Source organism: Lissotriton vulgaris, chromosome 6 (assembly GCF_964263255.1).
Source record: "Lissotriton vulgaris chromosome 6, aLisVul1.2, whole genome shotgun sequence".
Taxonomy (NCBI): domain Eukaryota; kingdom Metazoa; phylum Chordata; class Amphibia; order Caudata; family Salamandridae; genus Lissotriton; species Lissotriton vulgaris.
In genome coordinates this window covers 1332729219-1332748757 of record NC_141694.1, presented here as the reverse complement: position 1 = coordinate 1332748757, position 19539 = coordinate 1332729219, and the positions used below count along the sequence as shown (strand labels likewise).

At 48.5% G+C, this 19539-nt stretch overlaps 1 protein-coding gene across 1 annotated transcript in view; it reads right to left on the bottom strand.

Annotated features, from left to right (window-relative positions):
- TSLIG3A (tRNA splicing ligase complex subunit 3A) overlaps nt 1–19539 on the bottom strand; it is a 343839-nt gene that overhangs the window by 161657 nt on the left and 162643 nt on the right. The window contains exon 5 of the mRNA XM_086927472.1: nt 18574–18654. Coding sequence (XP_086783598.1) covers nt 18574–18654 — 81 coding nt within the window. The remainder of the gene's footprint in view (nt 1–18573; nt 18655–19539) is intronic.

The window sequence follows — 19539 nt, the reverse complement described above, 5'->3', positions numbered from 1 at the left end:
GTTGTTCAGTTGGTCTGCTGCCGTCTTGAGCTCCGTTTCCAACTTATTTGCCTTTTCGGTGAAAAAATTAGAGAATTCCTCACAACTTAACTGGGTTTTAGTTGTTTCTTGGTCCGATTTTGCTAATTTGTTGGATTGTTGCCTTAAAAATTCAAATAGTTTCCAAGGTCTATTTTTTGCATTGTCCAATTCTGACCTAATATATTCTTTTTTGGATCTGAGGATATTTTTGTTGTATTCGTTTCTGATTTTTCTGAGTGATTTCAGTTCTGGTGTTGCAGGATGTTCTCTCCATTTTCTTTCAGCCATTCTTAATTTCCTTCTCTCCTCATTCAATGTACCATTAAACCATGGGTTATTATCCTTTTCTGAGATTCTTTTCAGCTTGAGTGGCATGGTGTTGTTAACTATGTTTGTTACTGTTGTTGTATAGTGCTCCGTTAGTTCATTCACATTCCGCAATTTGTTAGGTGGCTTCAGCTCCTTCTCACAATTTTCCACTAACCGTTCGATGTTCAAGTCTTTTGTGTCGCGAGTCCACTTTTTGCTTTTGATGGGCTGTGAGATATTGTTCCTTTCCAATTTTGGAATTTGGAAGATTATTGCATGGTGATCCGACCAGTCGCATGGTGCAATTGAGTGGATCACTATGTTCTTTTTTCTTGCTATTATCCAGTCTAGTGTTGCACCCTTTGAGTGTGTTGGTTGTGTACCTTATGACCATCTTTCCTGAAAAAAGCAAGGGCTAGGCAGTAGGTAAAAATGCAGGAAGCTGATTTAAAGCCTAATGGGAGAACTTTGATGCATGGATGGGAATGAAGAAGTGTGAATCCTGTAAATTCAGAGCGGTCACATGGTGTCAGCGAGGGTGACCACATAAAAGGATTGCTTCCTGGAAATGCTTGTTTAATTTCTGGAATTCTATGATGGGTCGCCACTCCTCTCTTTCTGTGTCTATGAGGAAAAACTGAGAATAGAAGCCTAGCTGAGAATGGGGGCCTTTCTCTATGGAGCCTTTGTTTATCATAGCTAGCACTCCCTATTGTAGCAGATGGAGATGAGGTGGGAGGCATCTGGGTGAACACCAATGTCCGACCATATGAGATGAGATCCTGGAATTAATGGTTCCATGCCATTTTCCACCATAGGTGACTACATTTTGGTATTGTTTCTCCCACAGGATGACGTAAGCAGCACCAGAATGTTTTCACTACAGCTAGGCTAGCCTAAGGGCTACTGAGAGGGTTGATAAGTCTGATATCCCTGGTATCCTCCTTAATACAGATAAGTGTTTTTTTCGCATGTCCCTCTAAAGGGTTTTTCTTTCAAAATTGTAATGTGCCCAAAAGATCTAGCAGTGTCAGAGCCAGCCATGACTGCTTGCAAAGCGTCGTCAACGTGCTTGACAAACAGAGTGTCGCCATGGTAAGGTAAAAATATTAGATATTTTTGCAACTCAGGTTCTAAATGCTGTGGCCTTGAAGCAACCTTAGTTTCTTAGGATGACTGACCCTGCCAGTTGTGAGAATTCTATTAAAGCTATATCTATAGCACAAACTATGTTTTCTGATGAGGACGTTTCTCTCCCCTGCAGACTCTTATTTGTTTCTGCCCTTTCTATCTTCAGGCAGAAATTCTATGTATGTGGCAATGTTTGACTACATCTAGTGGTTATACCTGCCCGTGTTGCCATGAATTGGCAGCCCGTACAGTAACACAGAACATAGTTGAAAATGTCTCCTTGCTGGTTAGGCAGGGTTAAGAGTGACTGAGTTTTCCATTATTGTAATTCTTCCCGGATATATCAACTATTGGAATAGGTCTCACAGCTTTTCTATTTAGAATCATGAAGAAAAAAATAAAAGATTGCTTGTTTGCTATTGGAAGTTGAAAGCATTTGGCTGCCCGCTCCTTAAGAGTATGGAAATCACTAAAAACCCTCTGGTGGTGATTCCACAGATTGTGGGCCTTCACTCTATCATCCCCAGATGCGAACGGGTTATTCCCGAGAAGCATGGCAACATTTGACACTGAATCACTGCTGGAGTGGAATCTGTACATCGGAGGATGCTGACATATCAGACACAATGTGACCTTGCAGGCTTTGGAAAGTGTTTGTAGAATTCCTGCTCATGCAGTGTCTGCCCCTGTCCTTCTAAAGAAGTCACATTGAGCCTCAACCACGTGTGGACCCAGTGGGTTCACACCGATTGCAATACCTGCAATTGCATATATCTTTTCACCTGCCCGTGTCAGAAAAGATATGTGGGGATGACTACTAGGGCAGTTAATATCCACATCACTGAACACTGCAGCAACATCAGGTGTGGTAGGTCCACATCCAAGATGCTATCTCACTATATTGAGATGAACCATACACACAAGGAAATCCAGTGGACAGTTCTCGAATCCTTTCCCAACAAGGGTTGTTCCACAAAGAACAACGCTGGATCTTTCGTTGTCAACAGACAAAGGATTAAATGACGACATTCCGTGGTCAGAAGTAACCTTGTGACGGTTAGCAGTAAGTTTATACCCACTTCGCGTATAGCCCAACATCACTCCATTTTCTCATACTCGTATGGACAGTGTGTAATTGGAACCTCAATAGAGCCACCGGATAATCCTCTAAATCATAGACTTTGCATAGTTCCAGTACCTTCAATGCCAAATTGACATTTTCATAAGGACTTGCATTACCAACAACAATAACAAATTATTTCAACACCTTTTAGACAATGTAATCATTCCAACATGGCCGCCGGAACTGGCTGGCATTAGTCTCTATCATTTTTCGACCTATTCAAATTTTACCCTTCTAAGATGGCGCCTGAAATGCCAGACCATCTTGGCCACTCCAACATGGCCGCTACATCTGGCTGACATTAGCCCCGCTTTCATCTTTCGGCTCATTCCAAACTAACCCATCTAAGATGGTGCCCAAAATGCCAGTCGCACACTAGTCTTTCTTCCCTGTTTCCCTATCGACACAAACAGACTGGGTATTTACAATCAACATCACAGGCACCATGATATCAGCGTCCCTGGCGTCCAGAAGTGGGTAGGTCCTCACTGAGGAGCTCTGCACTGGAGGCAAGTCGATCTAACCATAACCCTGCAACTGTTAGGATTTCCAGGTTACAGCCGGCACCGGCTTTCACTGCCCTGGGGGCCCCTACCTCGCCCTTTACCTTAATCCAGCACATTGACACCAGTCCAGGTCCCGCTCTGGACTTATCTGTCCCTGCTAGAATATAGCGCACCGTTATTTTCAACACACTCTGTGGGAGACTGACGGCTACCCGCAGTTCCACAGGACTTTACCTAGTCCTTGTTCTCAGACATATATCAAAAGCGCTTCCCGCTTTCTACCCGTGGCAGTTTTTTCACCATTGGGATGCGCCCGGGCAATATGGCTCGACCTCCACATATACCCCTCCAACCCATCTATCCCCACATTCACAGTCTGTTTTGTAGAGGTTATTGAGGACGCACATTCCAACAAGTCCCTTAACATGAAGTGCCCACCCACAGCCTGTATTTACATTATGTCTGTATATGCTAGGGGGTAGTCAGTACGCACATTTCTAAAATACCCCCAATATGAAGCTAATGGTAGGGACATTGGACTTCAGACATCCACTATTCATACACCACATAGTGACCACGCTTATAATTTGAGCCTCTCCAGATTACGAGGGATGGCTTTACTTAATTACCAGTAGAGAACCAAACCCATTACCTGGACTTTACCTTCCTCCAGGCTTCTACCTTCGTTGGTTGGTGTGGAAGCCCATGCTGACACAACTGCTACGGAACCGATAGGTGAGTCCCGGTGTCATTAGTGGTGCTACACTGTAACAATGATTAGTTTACAATCGGTGCAGGCCATTTAATTTTGCTTCTTGGTCGTGAGCACTAGTAACGAGCATTGGAACTGTACTATGCATGTTTAATTTTAATGTCACCTCTTCCCATTCATGTATAATAGGGTTCACAGACTGTTGTTGGCCACGAAAACGTGTGGATAATTGTTTGTGTCACAATTGTTCTACTACCCATGTGTGACAAACACATGGTAACTCACTGCAACTGTTTACAGGTTTCCCTGTATGATTTTGTTTGATTGCCTTACCCTCGCCTTTCTTTCTTATTCTTCCCTTCTTCCAGGTCCTTGAAAAGTACATTTCCCACCTGACTTGGCATTAATGACCCCAACACGAATTACTTTGGAATCCGATATTATAGGTACAGTACACTTAGGAACATCCTGACTGCCCCCCTGAATTAGAGAGTAGTTAAGGTACCCCCTGCACCCCGGTCCTAAAGAAACGCCACTCATCCGTTAGGAGAACCAAGGCGTGAAACATGTCAACCTTTTAAACAAACACTATCCCTTCACACTTCGAGCTGTAGCCAGCCTGGACTCTTGCAGTCTATTTTTAGCAATTGCACCAGTGTCCTGCGAATAAAGGACATATTGGACTCTTGTAGCTATTTTTAAAACATCACTACACCACTCTACTCACCTCATTTTTTGCCCCACTGCTTCCCCATAATGGGGCCAAACGGTTTAACATAATTAAAGATCTCCGGCAAAGAGCCCCCAAGTGGGGCCCGTCGGGCATTGCAGCGCTGGGCCAACCAGGAGCTGCCCTATGATGAAGCATGACACCTCTCGGGGTGTGTGCGGGTCCTTGCTCCTATTGGAGCACTCCACTTCATTACTCTTGTTCTTTCTCCCGCTGGCTTTCCTCCCTCCCTCCCCTCCACTCCCTGTCGATCCCACTCCCCCAATAGGAACTGCGTACCCTCTTGAGTACAGATATTGAGTAGGGCATGTATGCAGGACGTGTCCCCTTTCGGTTTACATGTAGAATTCCTGTAACATGCCCTGTAGGTCTAGTACTAGAGCTACATAGACCTGACCCATGCACTGAAGTTGAAGGCAGAGCGAAGTGGTGAAACTGATCCACATATTGCCTCTCCATATATTTTTGTCTGTTGTAGACATGCTTATATTAGTCCTCTTGATTCTTGAAATTAAGTTATTCTGGATTATGTGTCATTTTTTCTTGTGGACTACTTTGGTGCTTTCGTGGTTGTTTGTATGGTCATTGAGATTGTCGTAGACGTGGACGCAGACGACTAGGCTGACATCGACAATGTTTGTCGTTGATGACGCCTTCTTTGTAGCCTAGGCCGTCAGAGGATGCCGCCATAGACGAGGCTGCCATGAGTGCGAGGCTGCCCCGAAGTGCGAGGCTGCCGTAGACATGGCATCAGTAGACCAAGCTGCCATAGACGAGGTATCATAGACAAGGCCGTCGTTGAAAAGGAGGCCGTTATAGACAACCGTCATAGACAAGGCTATCGTAGATTCGACCATCGTAGAAGACCATTGTAGATCAGGCCATTCATAAATGAGGCAGTTATAGACTGGGCTGACTTAGACGACCATCGTAGATGAGAATTTTACAGACTACTAATGTTGATGAGGCTGTCGAAGACGACCGTCATAGATGAGGTGGTCGTAGAATACCGACATAGATGAGGAAATCGTCGACTGTCGTAAACAACAGTCATAGACGACTGATAGATGAGGCCATCGTAGAAGACATTCAGAGACAAGTCAATCGCACATTAACTAATCGTAGATGAGGCAATTGATAGGTGAGGCAATTGATAGGTGAGGCCATTCATAAGTGAGGCCGTCATAGGCGAGGCAGTAATAATCGACATGGTTGTGGTTGTTGACGTGGTCATCGTAATTTTTGTGAACAATAATTTTGACTGAGGTTTTGCCATTGACGTCTCATTGTCAGGTTAGGAGGATTTCTTTGATCTAGTGTCAAGGCTGAAGAGGAAGTAGTAGGGTATGCCTCTGAGGAAGTTTTTGCCAAAAGTGCCTTATGAAGACTCCTGGTAAGTTTTTTTTATGGCTTTTCTGTGGGCCATCTGGCGACCCATGGTGCAACCTCTTTCTTTGACCTCTCCTGTGAGATAAAGGAATCCTCACTGTCCTCATCAGAAATGACAGTTTTAAGTTTCTGTAGTTCCAATAACCTCTTCTCTATGAACGTGAACATTTTTAAGAAAAAGGTTAGACATATTTTGCAGTCCTTTACCTTGCTTTCTGATACTCTGACACACTAGTGTCAGGGTCAGAGAGAAATGAAACAAGAAATATATTCTTGGATGATCCAAAAGAGGTAAAACCTAAAGAAACTGAGTAGAGCTCAGGTAGACTCTCTTCAAACGACGTGCAATAGAAAATCTGAGGGTCTTAGCCTCTGTTGGGAGTGTTCTAGAGGGCGCTTCGACCTGATTCGATATAGTTCAAGTTTGGTCCTTTTTTAATACAAGGACATGGATAGGCTATAAAGCAAACTTTTTTTTCCATTGTCATTATAGCATATGATAGTGATAAATACTGCTTTATTATAGTACCATGGGACTCCCACTTAGACGGCAGCGAATGATTCAAACATGTGAATCTATGAAAGATCCAATACTGAAAAAACAACTTTCACCTAAAAGAATGCACCAACCCAAACTCTAAGGCCCTTTTACAAAACCTTGCGAAACTTGGCATCACCCAGTACGCTACCGGATCGACCCACACCGCCGGACATCTACTCATCTTACTGGACAAGTTATTTAACTTCAATAACTCCTTGCCTGGTGGAGACATAATCTAGCCGCAGAATCCTTACCGTAGAATAGCCCAGGCATCAGGCTGAATCCAGAAACTTGTGCTGGAGCAAAACCCTTGCACGGCGGTAGGTGACGCTGGTTGGCTCCGAGCGAGGTTGTTGGGGCTGGAAGTGACGCCCGCGTCACATATATAGGCACTGCCTCAGCACGCTGACGTCAGTTACTTTTCACCACCTTCCATGCCAGGAGCGTGGAGCCATGAAGTGCACGGACAGTGGTGTATAAAGAATAACTAGGGCCCTGAAAGGGATCAGCCCTGAACGAAAAAAACGGTTTGCAGTGCAGGGAGGATGGGTGGGATGGGAAGGAATATGCGGCTAGGTTATGTCTCTACCAGATCAGGCGTTACCGAAGATAAGTAACTTAAAAATCTGATACAGACATTTAGCTGCAGATTCCTTACCTTAGAATAAATACCCTGTCAGAAGTTATCCTGGCATATGATGTCCACTATTCTAGTGGGCACCTTGCAGCAGTCTAATCGACCCTTATTGATGGTGGTTGTAAAGTCAACCTTATAGACAAGCTATCCTAGTGGTAGCATTGACCAGCAGTCCTAGGCTAAGACTTCAGAGAGCATGTGAAGCAAGCTGTTTTACCAATTATAATCCCTTGAATACCAAATGAAAGGTCACCACACAAGGTATATATCAAATATATATATGTATTTATTCTAAACACAACTCCTCTGCACTCTTTATGAGGTCAGAGATAAAAGTATATCACAAGTTACTCAATTAGCATACGATAAGTTGCACAAATACAGTTATGCCCTAGGGGCCTCACAAACCATATACTAAAGAAGTGGTATAAGAACCACGTGAGAGTTAGACCGCAGGCCTAGGGCCTGTAGAATCGCTGAGGCTACACTAAACAACCAAAAGGTAGGAAGTAGGAGGCCCATGGGAGACGCGTTCAGTGTCTAAACACAGTCTAACCTCTGACTTATAATGGGAAACAAAGATGTTACAAAGTTACTGTTTTAGGACAACTCCGGATGGACTACGATAAAACCCCTTTAGACTAGGACACTTCGAGAGTCAAGACCCACGGGAGCACCAGAGTACTCGTATTACCTCACCCAAGGAAGCCAGGTGCATAGGTGCCTTTTGGTGTCGGGTTTCGTCGTCGTTTTTGTATGGAGATCTGCAAAGAAGTGCTGCAGGCGACCAGAGGAAAAGTGTCCGGGTGGATTCAAGGGTGGATCGGTGATGTGAAGAACCTGAAAGCAGAGGGGACAGAGTCTGGGTCACTAGCCAGTGACCAGGAAGGAACCAGGAAGGAACCAGGCGATGTGGAGTGCTTGATAGTGAATAAGGTGAGCTTGTCTCTTCAGCCACGAGGTTCAGGAGGCATCGACGATGACAAGGCGCTGGATTCGAGCTGTCCCACTAATCAATCAATCAATCAGTGACACTTATAGAGCGCGCTACATACCCGTAGGGTCTCAAGGCGCTGGGGGGGGGGGGGGGGGGGGGGGGGGGGTGCCACTACTGCTCGAACAGCCAGGTCTTCAGCTTCTTCCTGAAGGAGAGGTGGTCTTGGGTCAGGCCGCAGGTCGGTCGGGAGGGAGTTCCAGGTCTTGGCGGCCAGGTAGGAGAAGGACCTTCCTCCTGTAGTCGCTCTTCGGATGCGGGGGACGGCGGCGCGGGCGTGGTTGGCTGATCGGAGGTGGCGTTTGGGAGCGTAGAAGTTGATCCGGCTGTTGAGGTAGCTAGGGCCATGGTCGTGTAGGGCTTTGTGTGCGTGGGTGAGGAGGCGGAAGGTGATTCTTTTGTTGACGGGGAGCCAGTGAAGGTCTCTCAGATGTCCGGTGATGTGGCTGGTTCGTGGGATGTCGAGGATGAGTCTGGCTGAGGCGTTCTGGATCCGCTGGAGTCTCTTCTGGAGCTTGGCGGTGGTACCGGCGTAGAGGGCGTTGCCTTAGTCCAGTCGGCTGGTGACGAGGGCCTGGGTGACGGTCTTCCTGGTCTCGGTGGGGATCCACCGGAAGATCTTCCGTAGCATGCGTAGGATGTTGAAGCACGCCGAGGAGACGTTGTTGACTTGCCTGGTCATGGAGAGGGAGGAGTCCAGGATGAAGCCCAGGTTGCGTGCATGGTCTGTCGGTTTGGGTGCGGTGCCCAGGGCGGGAGGCCACCAGGAGTCGTCCCAGGCGGAGGGGGAAGAGCCCAGGATGAGGACCTCCGTCTTGTCAGAGTTCAGTTTCAGGCGGCTGGTCGTCATCCACTCGGCTACCTCTTTCATCCCTTCGTGCAGGTTGGCTCTGGCGGAGGCGGGGTCGTTGGTCAGGGAGAGGATCAGCTGGGTGTCGTCGGCGTAAGAGATTATGCTGAGGTTGTGTTTGCGTACGATGGCCGCGAGGGGGCTCATGTAGACGTTGAAGAGGGTGGGGCTCAGAGATGATCCTTGAGGGACGCCGCAGATGACTTCGGAGGCCTCTGACTTGTACGGTGGTAGGCGGACTCTCTGTGTTCTTCCGTCGAGGAAGGAGATGATCCATTCCAGCGCCTTGTCCTGGATTCCGATGTTGCTGAGGCGCTGTACTAGGGTGCGGTGGCAGACCGTGTCGAATGCCGCGGAGAGGTCTAGGAGGATGAGGGCCGCTGTTTCTCCCTTGTCCATCAGGGCTCGGATGTCATCGGTGGCGGCGATGAGGGCGGTCTCGGTGCTGTGATTGGCTCGGAAGCCGGACTGTGAGGGGTCGAGGGATCCGTTCGTCTCGAGGAAGGTGGCCATCTGCTTGTTGACGGTCTTCTCGATGACTTTGGCTGGAAACGGGAGGAGCGAGATGGGGCGGTAGCTCTTGAGTTCGGTGGGGTCCGCTGTTGGTTTCTTGAGTAGAGCGCTGAGTTCGGCGTGTTTCCAGCTCTCAGGGAAGGTGGCGGTGTCGAAGGATTTGTTGATGATGTCTCGCAGGTGGGGTGCGATGACAGCGTCGGCCTTGTTGAAGACGTGGTGAGGGCAGGGGTCGGTCGGTGATCCGGAGTGGATGGAGTTCATCGTGCGGATGGTGTCTTCGGTGCTGATCGGGGTCCAGGCGTGGAGGGTGGTGGTGGGGGGTGATTGTTCGGTCATGGTGTGCGTGACTAAGGATCTAGTTGACTGCGGTGTCGGTATCCGGAATGGACCCAACAAGCCTTAGCAACCGCAAACCACGCAGGATGTCGAGATTGGCTCTGTTGCAGACCAGCAAGGTCTGTGGCGCTTCTCCTTTGAAGGGAAGCTGGAGCAAGCCTGGAGCAACCAGGAAAGCAGTTTAGTTCAAAAGGAAAGTCTTCAGGGGGCTCACTAGCCAACGGGCAAGGAACCGGGAAGACGCGTCGAGCTGAAATGCAAGAGCGGGGCCCACGCAGAACTCGTGGAGTGTGGAGGGCTGAGCTTCGGTGCAAATGGCACTCGGGTCTGGGGTGTCTCGTACCCCAATGAACAACTGCGAGGGTACCTCAGTAGTCGAGCTGTTAGCAAAATGCAGGATGTCCAGGGTGTCCGGTCCTATGTCTATCGTGTCCGTCACGGGTCTCAGCTTTGCTGTGGATGTGGGTCGAAGTTAGAGAAGTCTGAGAGTCCAGTTCCTGTGTCGCTGAGTCTTCGGGTTCCGGCGGGAGCGTCGACAAAGCAGACCGGCAAGTTACTGGTGGTGCCTGTTTGCACAGGGTGTTCACTCCTTGACCACAAGGGAGATGTCTTCCGTCTTCTAGTCAGAATAGAATGTCGAAGGTCCAAGAGTTCTGTATCAAAGTTTCTTTCCAGGATAATCTAAAGTCCTGGGGACACAGCTCCTACAATTATACTAAGCTAAGGGGCTGGATTACCTGCCTAGGTCCCTCCTATGGGTGGACCTGGGAACGGGGTGGTTACGCCCCTTTCCCTTTGTCAGGTTTCGTGCCAGAGCTGGGGCTGGAGTGGCCCAGCAACTGGTTTGAACCTGGCTATGCATGGAGCACCTTGTGTGCCCCAGGCAGTGTCTCAAAAAGTATCTGCTGATGCAGCCCTCCCTGTCCCAATAAACATCTGCCTGTCTGGGGAGGTGCTGGCACCTCCCTGGACAGGAAACCAATTGTCCAGGCCTCCCCTGATGGAGTTTCGTCCAGCAGCAGGAGGTCAGACATGTGTCTGTGGCAGCAGCATCCATTTTGTGATACTGGGGCTCTGTTTAACTTTAACCGGGTAAAGCAGTAACATACATGTCTTTTCCCTCTAGAAGGGTGGAATGCTACCCCCGCCGCCAGAATTGGCGGGGGGGGGGGCTTAGTATTCCAAAGTGTTTGACACCTTATACGACATGTTTTGATAAAGCCAAACCAAAGTTAGCATTAACCGCAAGGATTATATGTGTCATAATTTAATGCACTTAATAGTATATGGTATGGCTATATTATAGAACAGCTATAAGGAGATGGTTCTGAAAGCTGCAGAGGGGCTCAGCTCATGCTAGGGCACCCTCTCACATAAAACCAAGCACTCTGCCTCCAGAATTGTCGAGGTCTACCATATGAGTGACTTATAGGTGCATATGTGTCTATATATAAGTATATAAGGTAGATATAGGTATATTATATCTAAGTAAGGGGTGATTACACCACCTTACCCAAGCTGAGTGATCATCCTGTGGTGTCAGTTTGGAGGGCCAGCCAGAGGTGGCATAATAAATGCTGCAGCCCCTGGTAGGCCTTGGATGCACCTATGCCCTGGGTACCTATGGTACACTATACAGGGGCTCACAAAGGTGACCCAATACCCAATCTGGTATGTACCTAAAGTACATGGTATAAATTTAGAGAGAGAACAGCTGGGCTGTGGGTCTGATTAGTAGGCCCACAGCCACACTAAAGTCGAAAAAAACAGAAAATCACAGCAAAAAGTGGGAGTGACCATAGGAAGCAGACCCTACTTTCCTACATACCCCAGCAAAACTTTCCCCGGAGGGAGGGAGGGACTGCAGACAAGTTTAGACCAGGACAAGACAGGGCGGCCAAAAAGGCTGTCCTTGCGGACTTGACTGCCCAGGCAGTAGTGCTTGGTAAACTTGTGCAGTAATGCCCACGTTGCTGCCTGACAAATGTCAAGGACTGGAACACCACATTGCAACGCATTGGCCGCAGCTTTAGATCTAGTGAAATAAGGTCTTAAACCTTCAGGAGGCTGCTTCTTAGTCAGGGTAGCAAATTATGATGCACAAGCTGTTCCACCAAAAGATAGTCCTCTTCTACACCGCACAACCTTTCTTCGATCCAATGTACCCCACAAAGAATTGGTTGTCCACCCGGAATTCTTTAGTGCGGTTAAAGTAGAACAACAATGCTCTTTTTGGGTCCAGATGGTGGAGTCCCTCCACCTTTCTAGTGGGGTGCGTAGAAGCATAGAAAGTGAGCAAGATGACTGACTGACTGTCCCAAGTGGAATGGTGTTACCACTCTCAATAAGAAAGAGGACCTAGTACGAAGCATCAACTCATCAGGAAAGATGGCAGGTAAGGAGGCTCGGATGATAGAGCCTGAAAATCCCTCACCCTCCTGGCAGAAGCAACTGCCACTACAAAATGCATGCTGTATTGACGGAAATCAGCCAAAGGGGGAGGTTTAAACGGTGCACACATCAGGAAGGGGAGAACCAAATTTTGGTCCCACTGTGGCATGATGAATGAGGCAGATGGGAACAAATGTACAAGCCCTTTTAGAAACCGATTTACAATAGGGGATTTAAATAAAGTGGATTGGTCTAGCAACCTCAAGAAAACAGACAAGGCCGAAAGGTACCCCTAAGAGTACCCAAAGAAGAGCCCTGCTGGGTTAAGGGTCAGAAAAAAGAGAAGGACCTGAGAGAGGGAAGCAGAAAGATCAATAGACTGTTCTGTTCAACAGTTCACAACTTTCAGCCACCGACAGGCGTACACAGTCTTGGTAGAGGGATGCCTGGCTGCCAAAATCCCATCACAGATCGGGAGGAAGATCGAATGCTGTCAACTGTCGCCGCTCAAGTTCCCAGCAAGAAGGCATATAGTGGACAGGTTCTGGTGGAGGAGAACCCTTCCCTGCTGCTGAAACAGAAGATCCTCCCGAAGGGGTAGCTTGATAAGAGGATCGATGCTCATCTACTGAAGCTCGGGATACCAAATTCTCTGTGGCCACATGAATGACTGGGGCCAGGTCGCTCCTGACCTTCATGCACTCTGGGCAGGAGTGGTATGGGCGGAAAGGCTTATAGCAGGCCTGAGCTCCACTCGAGATGAAAAGCGTCTCTGAGCGATTGTCGATTAGTAAACGCTAGCGCACAAAACTACTGACTTGATGCATTCCCGGCGGAGGCAAACGGATCCAACCAAGGCTCTTCCTACTACTGAAAGACCTTGTGCCACATCTGGATGGAGATGCCATTTGTGATCTTCTAGGCATAGACAGCTGAGCTCGCCCGCCCTGGCATTCAGGGAACCTGCAAGGTGTTGAACCACCAGGGATACGCCCTGCTGTTCCAGCCATGTCCAGAGACAGAAAGCCTCCTGACAAAGGGTCAACAACTCCACCCTGCCCTGGTTTTTGCAGTACCACATGGCAGTGGTGGTGTCTGTGAACGCCTGAACCAGCTACCCCTTGATGTAAGGTAGAAAAGCTTTTAACACCCAGCAAGCTGATATGGACTCCGGTTTCCACTAGAGACCAGAGACCTCTGATCACCTCTCACAGATGGACGCCCCATCCCAGGAGTAAAACATCTGTCACTACTGTGTGATCTGGTTGGGGAAGACAGAGGGGTCTGCCTCTGACCCAATCATAGTTGGTCTGCCACCACTGCAGGTCCTGTGCAGTTCTCTCTGAGATCCTGGGCCATGACAGAGAGATTCCCACAATACTGCACCCACTGGAACTTCAGGTCCCACTGGCCATCTGGCATGTGTCACAAGCAGGATGCAGGAGACCATGAGGCCCCGCAGACTCAGAGTCATCTCACCGGAATTCAGGATGGAGCCAAAACTACACTGTGTCCTGAACAGCTCTGACAAAAGGGAGCGTGTGAGAGGAAGTCAGGTGTGACTTCGGCACTTAGATAATGAACCCTATAGAAAGCAGGAGGCTTGCTGTAGTCTGGAGGTGAAAGACAACAGCCTGGGTGAGCTTGCCTTCAACAGCCAGTTGTCGAGATATGGGAAGACTGGCATCCCTGATCTGCGTAAATGAGCTGCGACCACTGGCTTTCACCTTAGTGAACATCCGAGGGGCCCTTGTAAGGCCAAATGGGAGTAATGTGAACTGTGCTCGAGGTCCATCAAGAACCGCAGGTAACTGCGATGAGCAAGCAGGACAGAAATATGAAAAAAGGTGTCCTGCTCACGTAACGCCACCATCCAGTCTCCAGGGTCTAGGGCAAATAAGACCTGAGCCAGAGTGAGCATCTTGAACTTATCCTTTTTGAGGAAGGAGTTGAGGGCTCACAGGTCTTGGCTAGGATGAAGGCCCATATGTTTTTCGGGACCAGAAAGTAGCAGGATAGCAACCACAGCCTACTTCTGGCACCGGTACCCTGTATATGGCTCCCCTGACCAAGAGAGCCCTGACTTCCCACTGAGGCAAGTTCATGTGGTCCTCAGTCAGCCGGTCGTAAGTCGGAGGCATGGAGGGAGGAGTAGTTTTGAAAGGTAAGGGTGTAGCCCTTCTGTACTATCTGAAGAACCCATTTTTTCCAATGTGATGTCTTGCCAGTTGTGGAGGTGATGGCTAATACTGCCACCAACCGCCACCCTGGAGCCTGAAGAGCCGGACTAGGAAGGTTTAGAGGCTGCAGGGGGAGGAGAAGACCATTTGGGACCTCTGGTTGCCTGATCCATGGTGTTGAAAGGAGCAAGGGCTCGACAAATCTGAAAAATTGTACTAGTCCTGCAGGTCTAGTAACTTGGAAAATCCCCTCGACCCAACTGCAACCTACTTGACCTCTGTCTTTGAAAACAGAGCAAAAGTGACAAGTTAAGAAGATTTAAAGGCATCTTTATTGCTTAGTTCCTTTGTGAGCAATAAAAATGCCTTTAAATCTTGTTATCTTGTCACTTTTGCTCCGTTTTCAAAGGCAGAGGACAAAAGTTAGTTTGTTTCCTACTCGCCAGAAAGGGCGAGTAGGAGCTAAAAATAGCTCGTCCTCATCCATTCTCCCTCGCAAATGCGAGCGGGCGAGTGGATTTGTCGAGCTGTGCCCATGGTCGCGCAGATGTTGCTGAACTTGTGAGGTCTTGTGGCTGGGATTCAGATGGCGCAGCTGAAAGCCTCTTCCGTGGCCATTAAATGGACAAAAAGCTCCAGGCACCAGAGAACAATTAAGTGTGGATCAGTCACTGACATGATATGGTGAGGGGCCAGGACGGTTTGTATCCAGAAATCTTATAAACGGAAAAATCAACACACCAAAAATCGACAAAAAAATTAAATAAAGCCTGTCAAAAAGTGACAGAGGGTAGCTCTTTTCTAGGATTTACACTAGCTGGCACGGAAAGAAAAGAACCAACATCAGCGTGCAGTGGTGGCACCTATAGAGGTGACACGGATGTCACTTCCGGGGAACACAAAGTCACGCTGAGTCGCAGACGCCAACTACTGGTGCAAAGAAAACAGCAAAAGTTTACGGATCCAGCCCGACGCCTTGGATGTTCTAAGGTAAGGAATCTGCCGGTATAGGTCTCTTTCAGATTTTATTCTGAATCATTATCACAGTCAACAAGCCAGCAACCCTGAATTGGCCACACAGAAGAAGAGTGGACTTCATTATCAGCCCACTGACCTGACCACACCACCAATTGCCGAAAGCCATCAAGGACCTCAACAGCTGGATCACTGCATGCACCGATACCCTGGCTCCCCTCAAGCACAACCCAACGGCAAGAGTCCTACCACAGGCAAGTTGGTACACAGAGAAACTCCCTGGCCTTGCAGAGGTTGAATAACTTGCGCTGGCCTGTGGCTCTGAAAGGTATTTGTTGGGGCACCCTAAACGGGCGGAAGGCAGACCGTGCAGGGTGTGGTGGTGGAAAGGCCCAAGGACCTGGCCATAGCCAGAGAGTCCTTGAAGCGCTCTAGCGCACTGTCTGCCTCGTCACCGAACAGGCGGCGACCATCAAGGGCATGTCCATCAAAGTGTTCTGGACATCCCCAGAAAAGCTAGTAGTTCTCAACAGGGCGTGGCGGCGAAGTGCAACCAAGGTTGAAATGGTCCTACCCAGTGATTCAGCAGTGTCCAGCCCACAGCAGATGGTGAACTTTGCTGCATCTCTTCCCCTCGGCCACAGCGCAGGAGAGTATGGCTCGGGCCTCCTACGGACACTGAGGCATCACTTGTGCCACCGAATCCCACATGGAGTGGGAATAACAGCCCAACAAGCATGCGGTGTTCACCGACCGAGGAAGAAAACAGCTTCTTCCTCAGCTGATCCAGCTTCTTGGATTTCCTTTCCGGTGGTGTGTTAGGGAATGCGCTTTGGGACGTAGAAGCTTGGACCACCAAGTTCTCAGGGGAGGAATGTTGGGAAAGGAAAGTGGGGTCGCCCGGGGCCTGGTGGTGGCATCGGGCAACCATCCTATCTACAGGAGCCCCTGTGTTGGGCCCGGACCAGGTGCCCAAAGGGTTTGTCCGTGGGCGCATCATAAAACGGCAGCAGGGGCTCCGAAGAGCTCGCTGCCAGCTGAAGCACCTCTGTCAGGAGGTTAATCCTGACAGCCACAGTAGGTAGCTCGAGGTTTAGGGCCTCGGCTGCCCTACGCAAAACCACTGCGTAAGACGCTCCCTCCTCCATAGCCACGGTAGGAGGAGACAACATGCGAAGGTCTGGTGAGATTCCAGACCACTGGCATCCCCCAGTTCCTCTCTCCATTCCTGGTCTTACTGTAACTGGTCAGTTAAAGGGTCACCAGACCCCTCAGAGTCTTCCTCACCCTCCTCTGGCTGCCACACTGCCTGAAAATGGCCAGGGTGGAATACATGCACAAAAGAATACCCATTGGCGCCGGATTCGGTGTCAGTCTACGCCAGTCCAGCTCCATATCCACATCAGGGTTTAAGCCGGGGTCGACGCCGGCTGGAGGTCCAGCCGGCATCGGCTGTGGACGTGGTGCTGGTAGAATCGGCACCAGTGGTGGAGTAACTAGGTCGAGCGGAGCCGATCAGGATCCAGGCCAGGATCCAAGGGGGCCCTGTGGTTCCGAGGCCGGAGCTGTCAACGTCAAAGTCCTAGGGCCCCCAGCTGAGTCCGCGGGGCCTGAAAGCGCACCGGCAGAGTCGGGCTACCCAAAGATGGCATGCTTCACTTCGGAAAACTGACAAAACTGGGCAGGGGTCGCTCCAAGTCCCTGGAAGGGAGGGATGGCTGGAGTCGACCCAGAAGGCTACACACACGGAGCCGCATGAGGGGCACCACCCGCACCCTTCGTCACGTCCGCCGACAGACGAGGGGAAGTCGAAGAGCGATGATTCTTCTTCGACTTCTTGTGCTTCGACTTACATGACCCCGAGTGCGAATACTTAGAGGAGGAGTGATGATGGCTTTGCGATTGGTTCTGTGACCTACCACGCAACCGGGACCTCGAAAGCCACGGAGCTGACTGCCGAAGTAGTTTTCGGGACCGCTCCCGCAAGAACTTCGGGGCCATGGTTTCGCAGTCGGAGAACAACTTGGTGTCATGGTCGACGCTCCGGGCAGTAAAGGCACTCGCGGTACGGATCCGTCAATGACATCAGTCGGGTACAGGAACCCCAGCCCTTTAAACCGGGCATCCCTCGTGCACCAGGAATCTATGTTAGACTCGAAACAAAGTCGTCAAAAGTCGCAAAAAAGTTAGTAAAAGAGTGACTCTCTCCGGCCAGCAAGCGCAGATCTCTCCGGATCTGCCCTTGCTGGCACAAAAAAAGAAAGAACTGACATCAGCGCGAGGGCGGCGTCTATGTAGCTTTGGCAACATCATACCAGCAACCACGACGCCAACGACAGACGCAGAGTCACCGACGCCACGTTCCGACGCGCAGGGGTACTGCTGAAGAAAAACTTTCAGGATCTAGTCTGACTCCTGGGGGTAATTCTAAGGTAAGGAATCTATAACTATTTCTTTCAGATAAGTCAAGGCTATGGTGGACTTGGAAGGGAGAGTGCTTGGGACATTCACTAGATTGGTTACAGCTTGGGTGCATTTCAATGACGTACATGTACTACTAAGAAAAAACTGTTCTATGGTAATTTTAACAATGTTTTGTTGCTAAACCTAACTTGCAGGGCTTTACAGCCTGACAACAGGAAATAATAATTCAAGTATGTGAAATGAAAGTTCCAATACCGGAGAACATAATTATAATCCTTTCTGCATTTGCCTGAAACCAAAACTAGATTTTAATATTTGGAAACCAACACTAGAAAGCATGCATGAGTTTGCACAACATAAAAATATACAGCAAACATGTTGCAAACATTTTACTGCAAAAATACATCCAACGTTGACTTTTGTCGGAAACAGGGAAATACATCAGATGCTATTACAGGCATTAGCACCATTTCATTAAAACACAAGTAGGCCAAACAAAGGACGAAATGTGAAGCAATTTTCTCAAAATCAACATAGAAAAAATAAGCTAATAATCTGATAAAAGAAATCAGAGTTGTGTACTCAGACTTTGTAGTCGCCAGTTTACACTGGAATAACCAATCAGGTAAAGGAGCTACCAGCACTTAAGGCATGCCACTCTAAGGCTTCTTTAATCTTAACACTATGGATCGGCATTCGTTCTACGCTTGGCATCCCTAAACCATGAACTAATGAGTTAATGTATTGGAATTACAAACTCTTTTCTTTAGGGTAAACATATTTTTTAATACTTGATGAGGTTTCTTACCCAGTGGCGTGGTCCCAGTTGCTTGCTCAGTAGAGGTTTCCCCAAATGATTAGGTGGCACTTTGGATAGGGCCTCCTTTATCTAGGAAAATAAGTAACACAATAAGCTTGTACAAATACGTGTCTCGAATATTCTTTTCAGTGGTGCAGTCATCTAGAAATGTAGACTTTGGTTATGTGGACAGCAGCCTTAAGGTGACAATACCGGAGCCCTAAACTCGTAAAGCATCAATCCCTTATCTGTAAAATGCAAATGAAACGGTTATTGGGCAGGCCACTGTGGTGTTGCTAAGTAGGTTGTCATGATGTGCATATGTCACGTTGGAAGGCGTGCAGATCCTATAGAAGAATGTTTATGACAGTTGAAGAGCGCTTCGGGTTTGAAGGACTGCTGCCCGTCTGACAATAACGTCTTAAAATGAACATTATTTTTTGCAGATAAATAGAGTGACATGATTTCTAAGGTGAGGATTGGGGGGAGAGGGATAGGGCGCACTATGCAGGAGGCGCAAAAGTGGATGCTCTGAGCATTCTGTCACAGAGCATGCTTTTTTTCAAGCCTGTCCATTCAAAGTGCTTATCAAGCATCTGAGAGCAGTGAAGAAAGGCAGAGGACACCCCCATGGATAGTTAGCTTCGAACGCAGTGCAGCGAAAGAAGCAGCATATCTACAGAAGCCACAAAACGTGGCAGTTCCGTTGGTGGTAATAAAAATTGCTCCCAAATATCTACACCTGCTTTGTTTGAGTCAGCAAATTTGTTAAGGAAGCAGCATTGACGGAGCTTAGGGTAGCCTGGAAAACGGTGGTGCAAAAGACTTACTTGCATGTACCAGCAAAGTGCACTAATTTTCAAAGTAACGTTAAAACATATACTTTGTAGTGAAAATGCCAACAATGTATACAGAGAGATGGAGTTTGGAATGTTAAACGCCCCGTCGGTCCAGGTAATTGGTGGTGATGGTTGA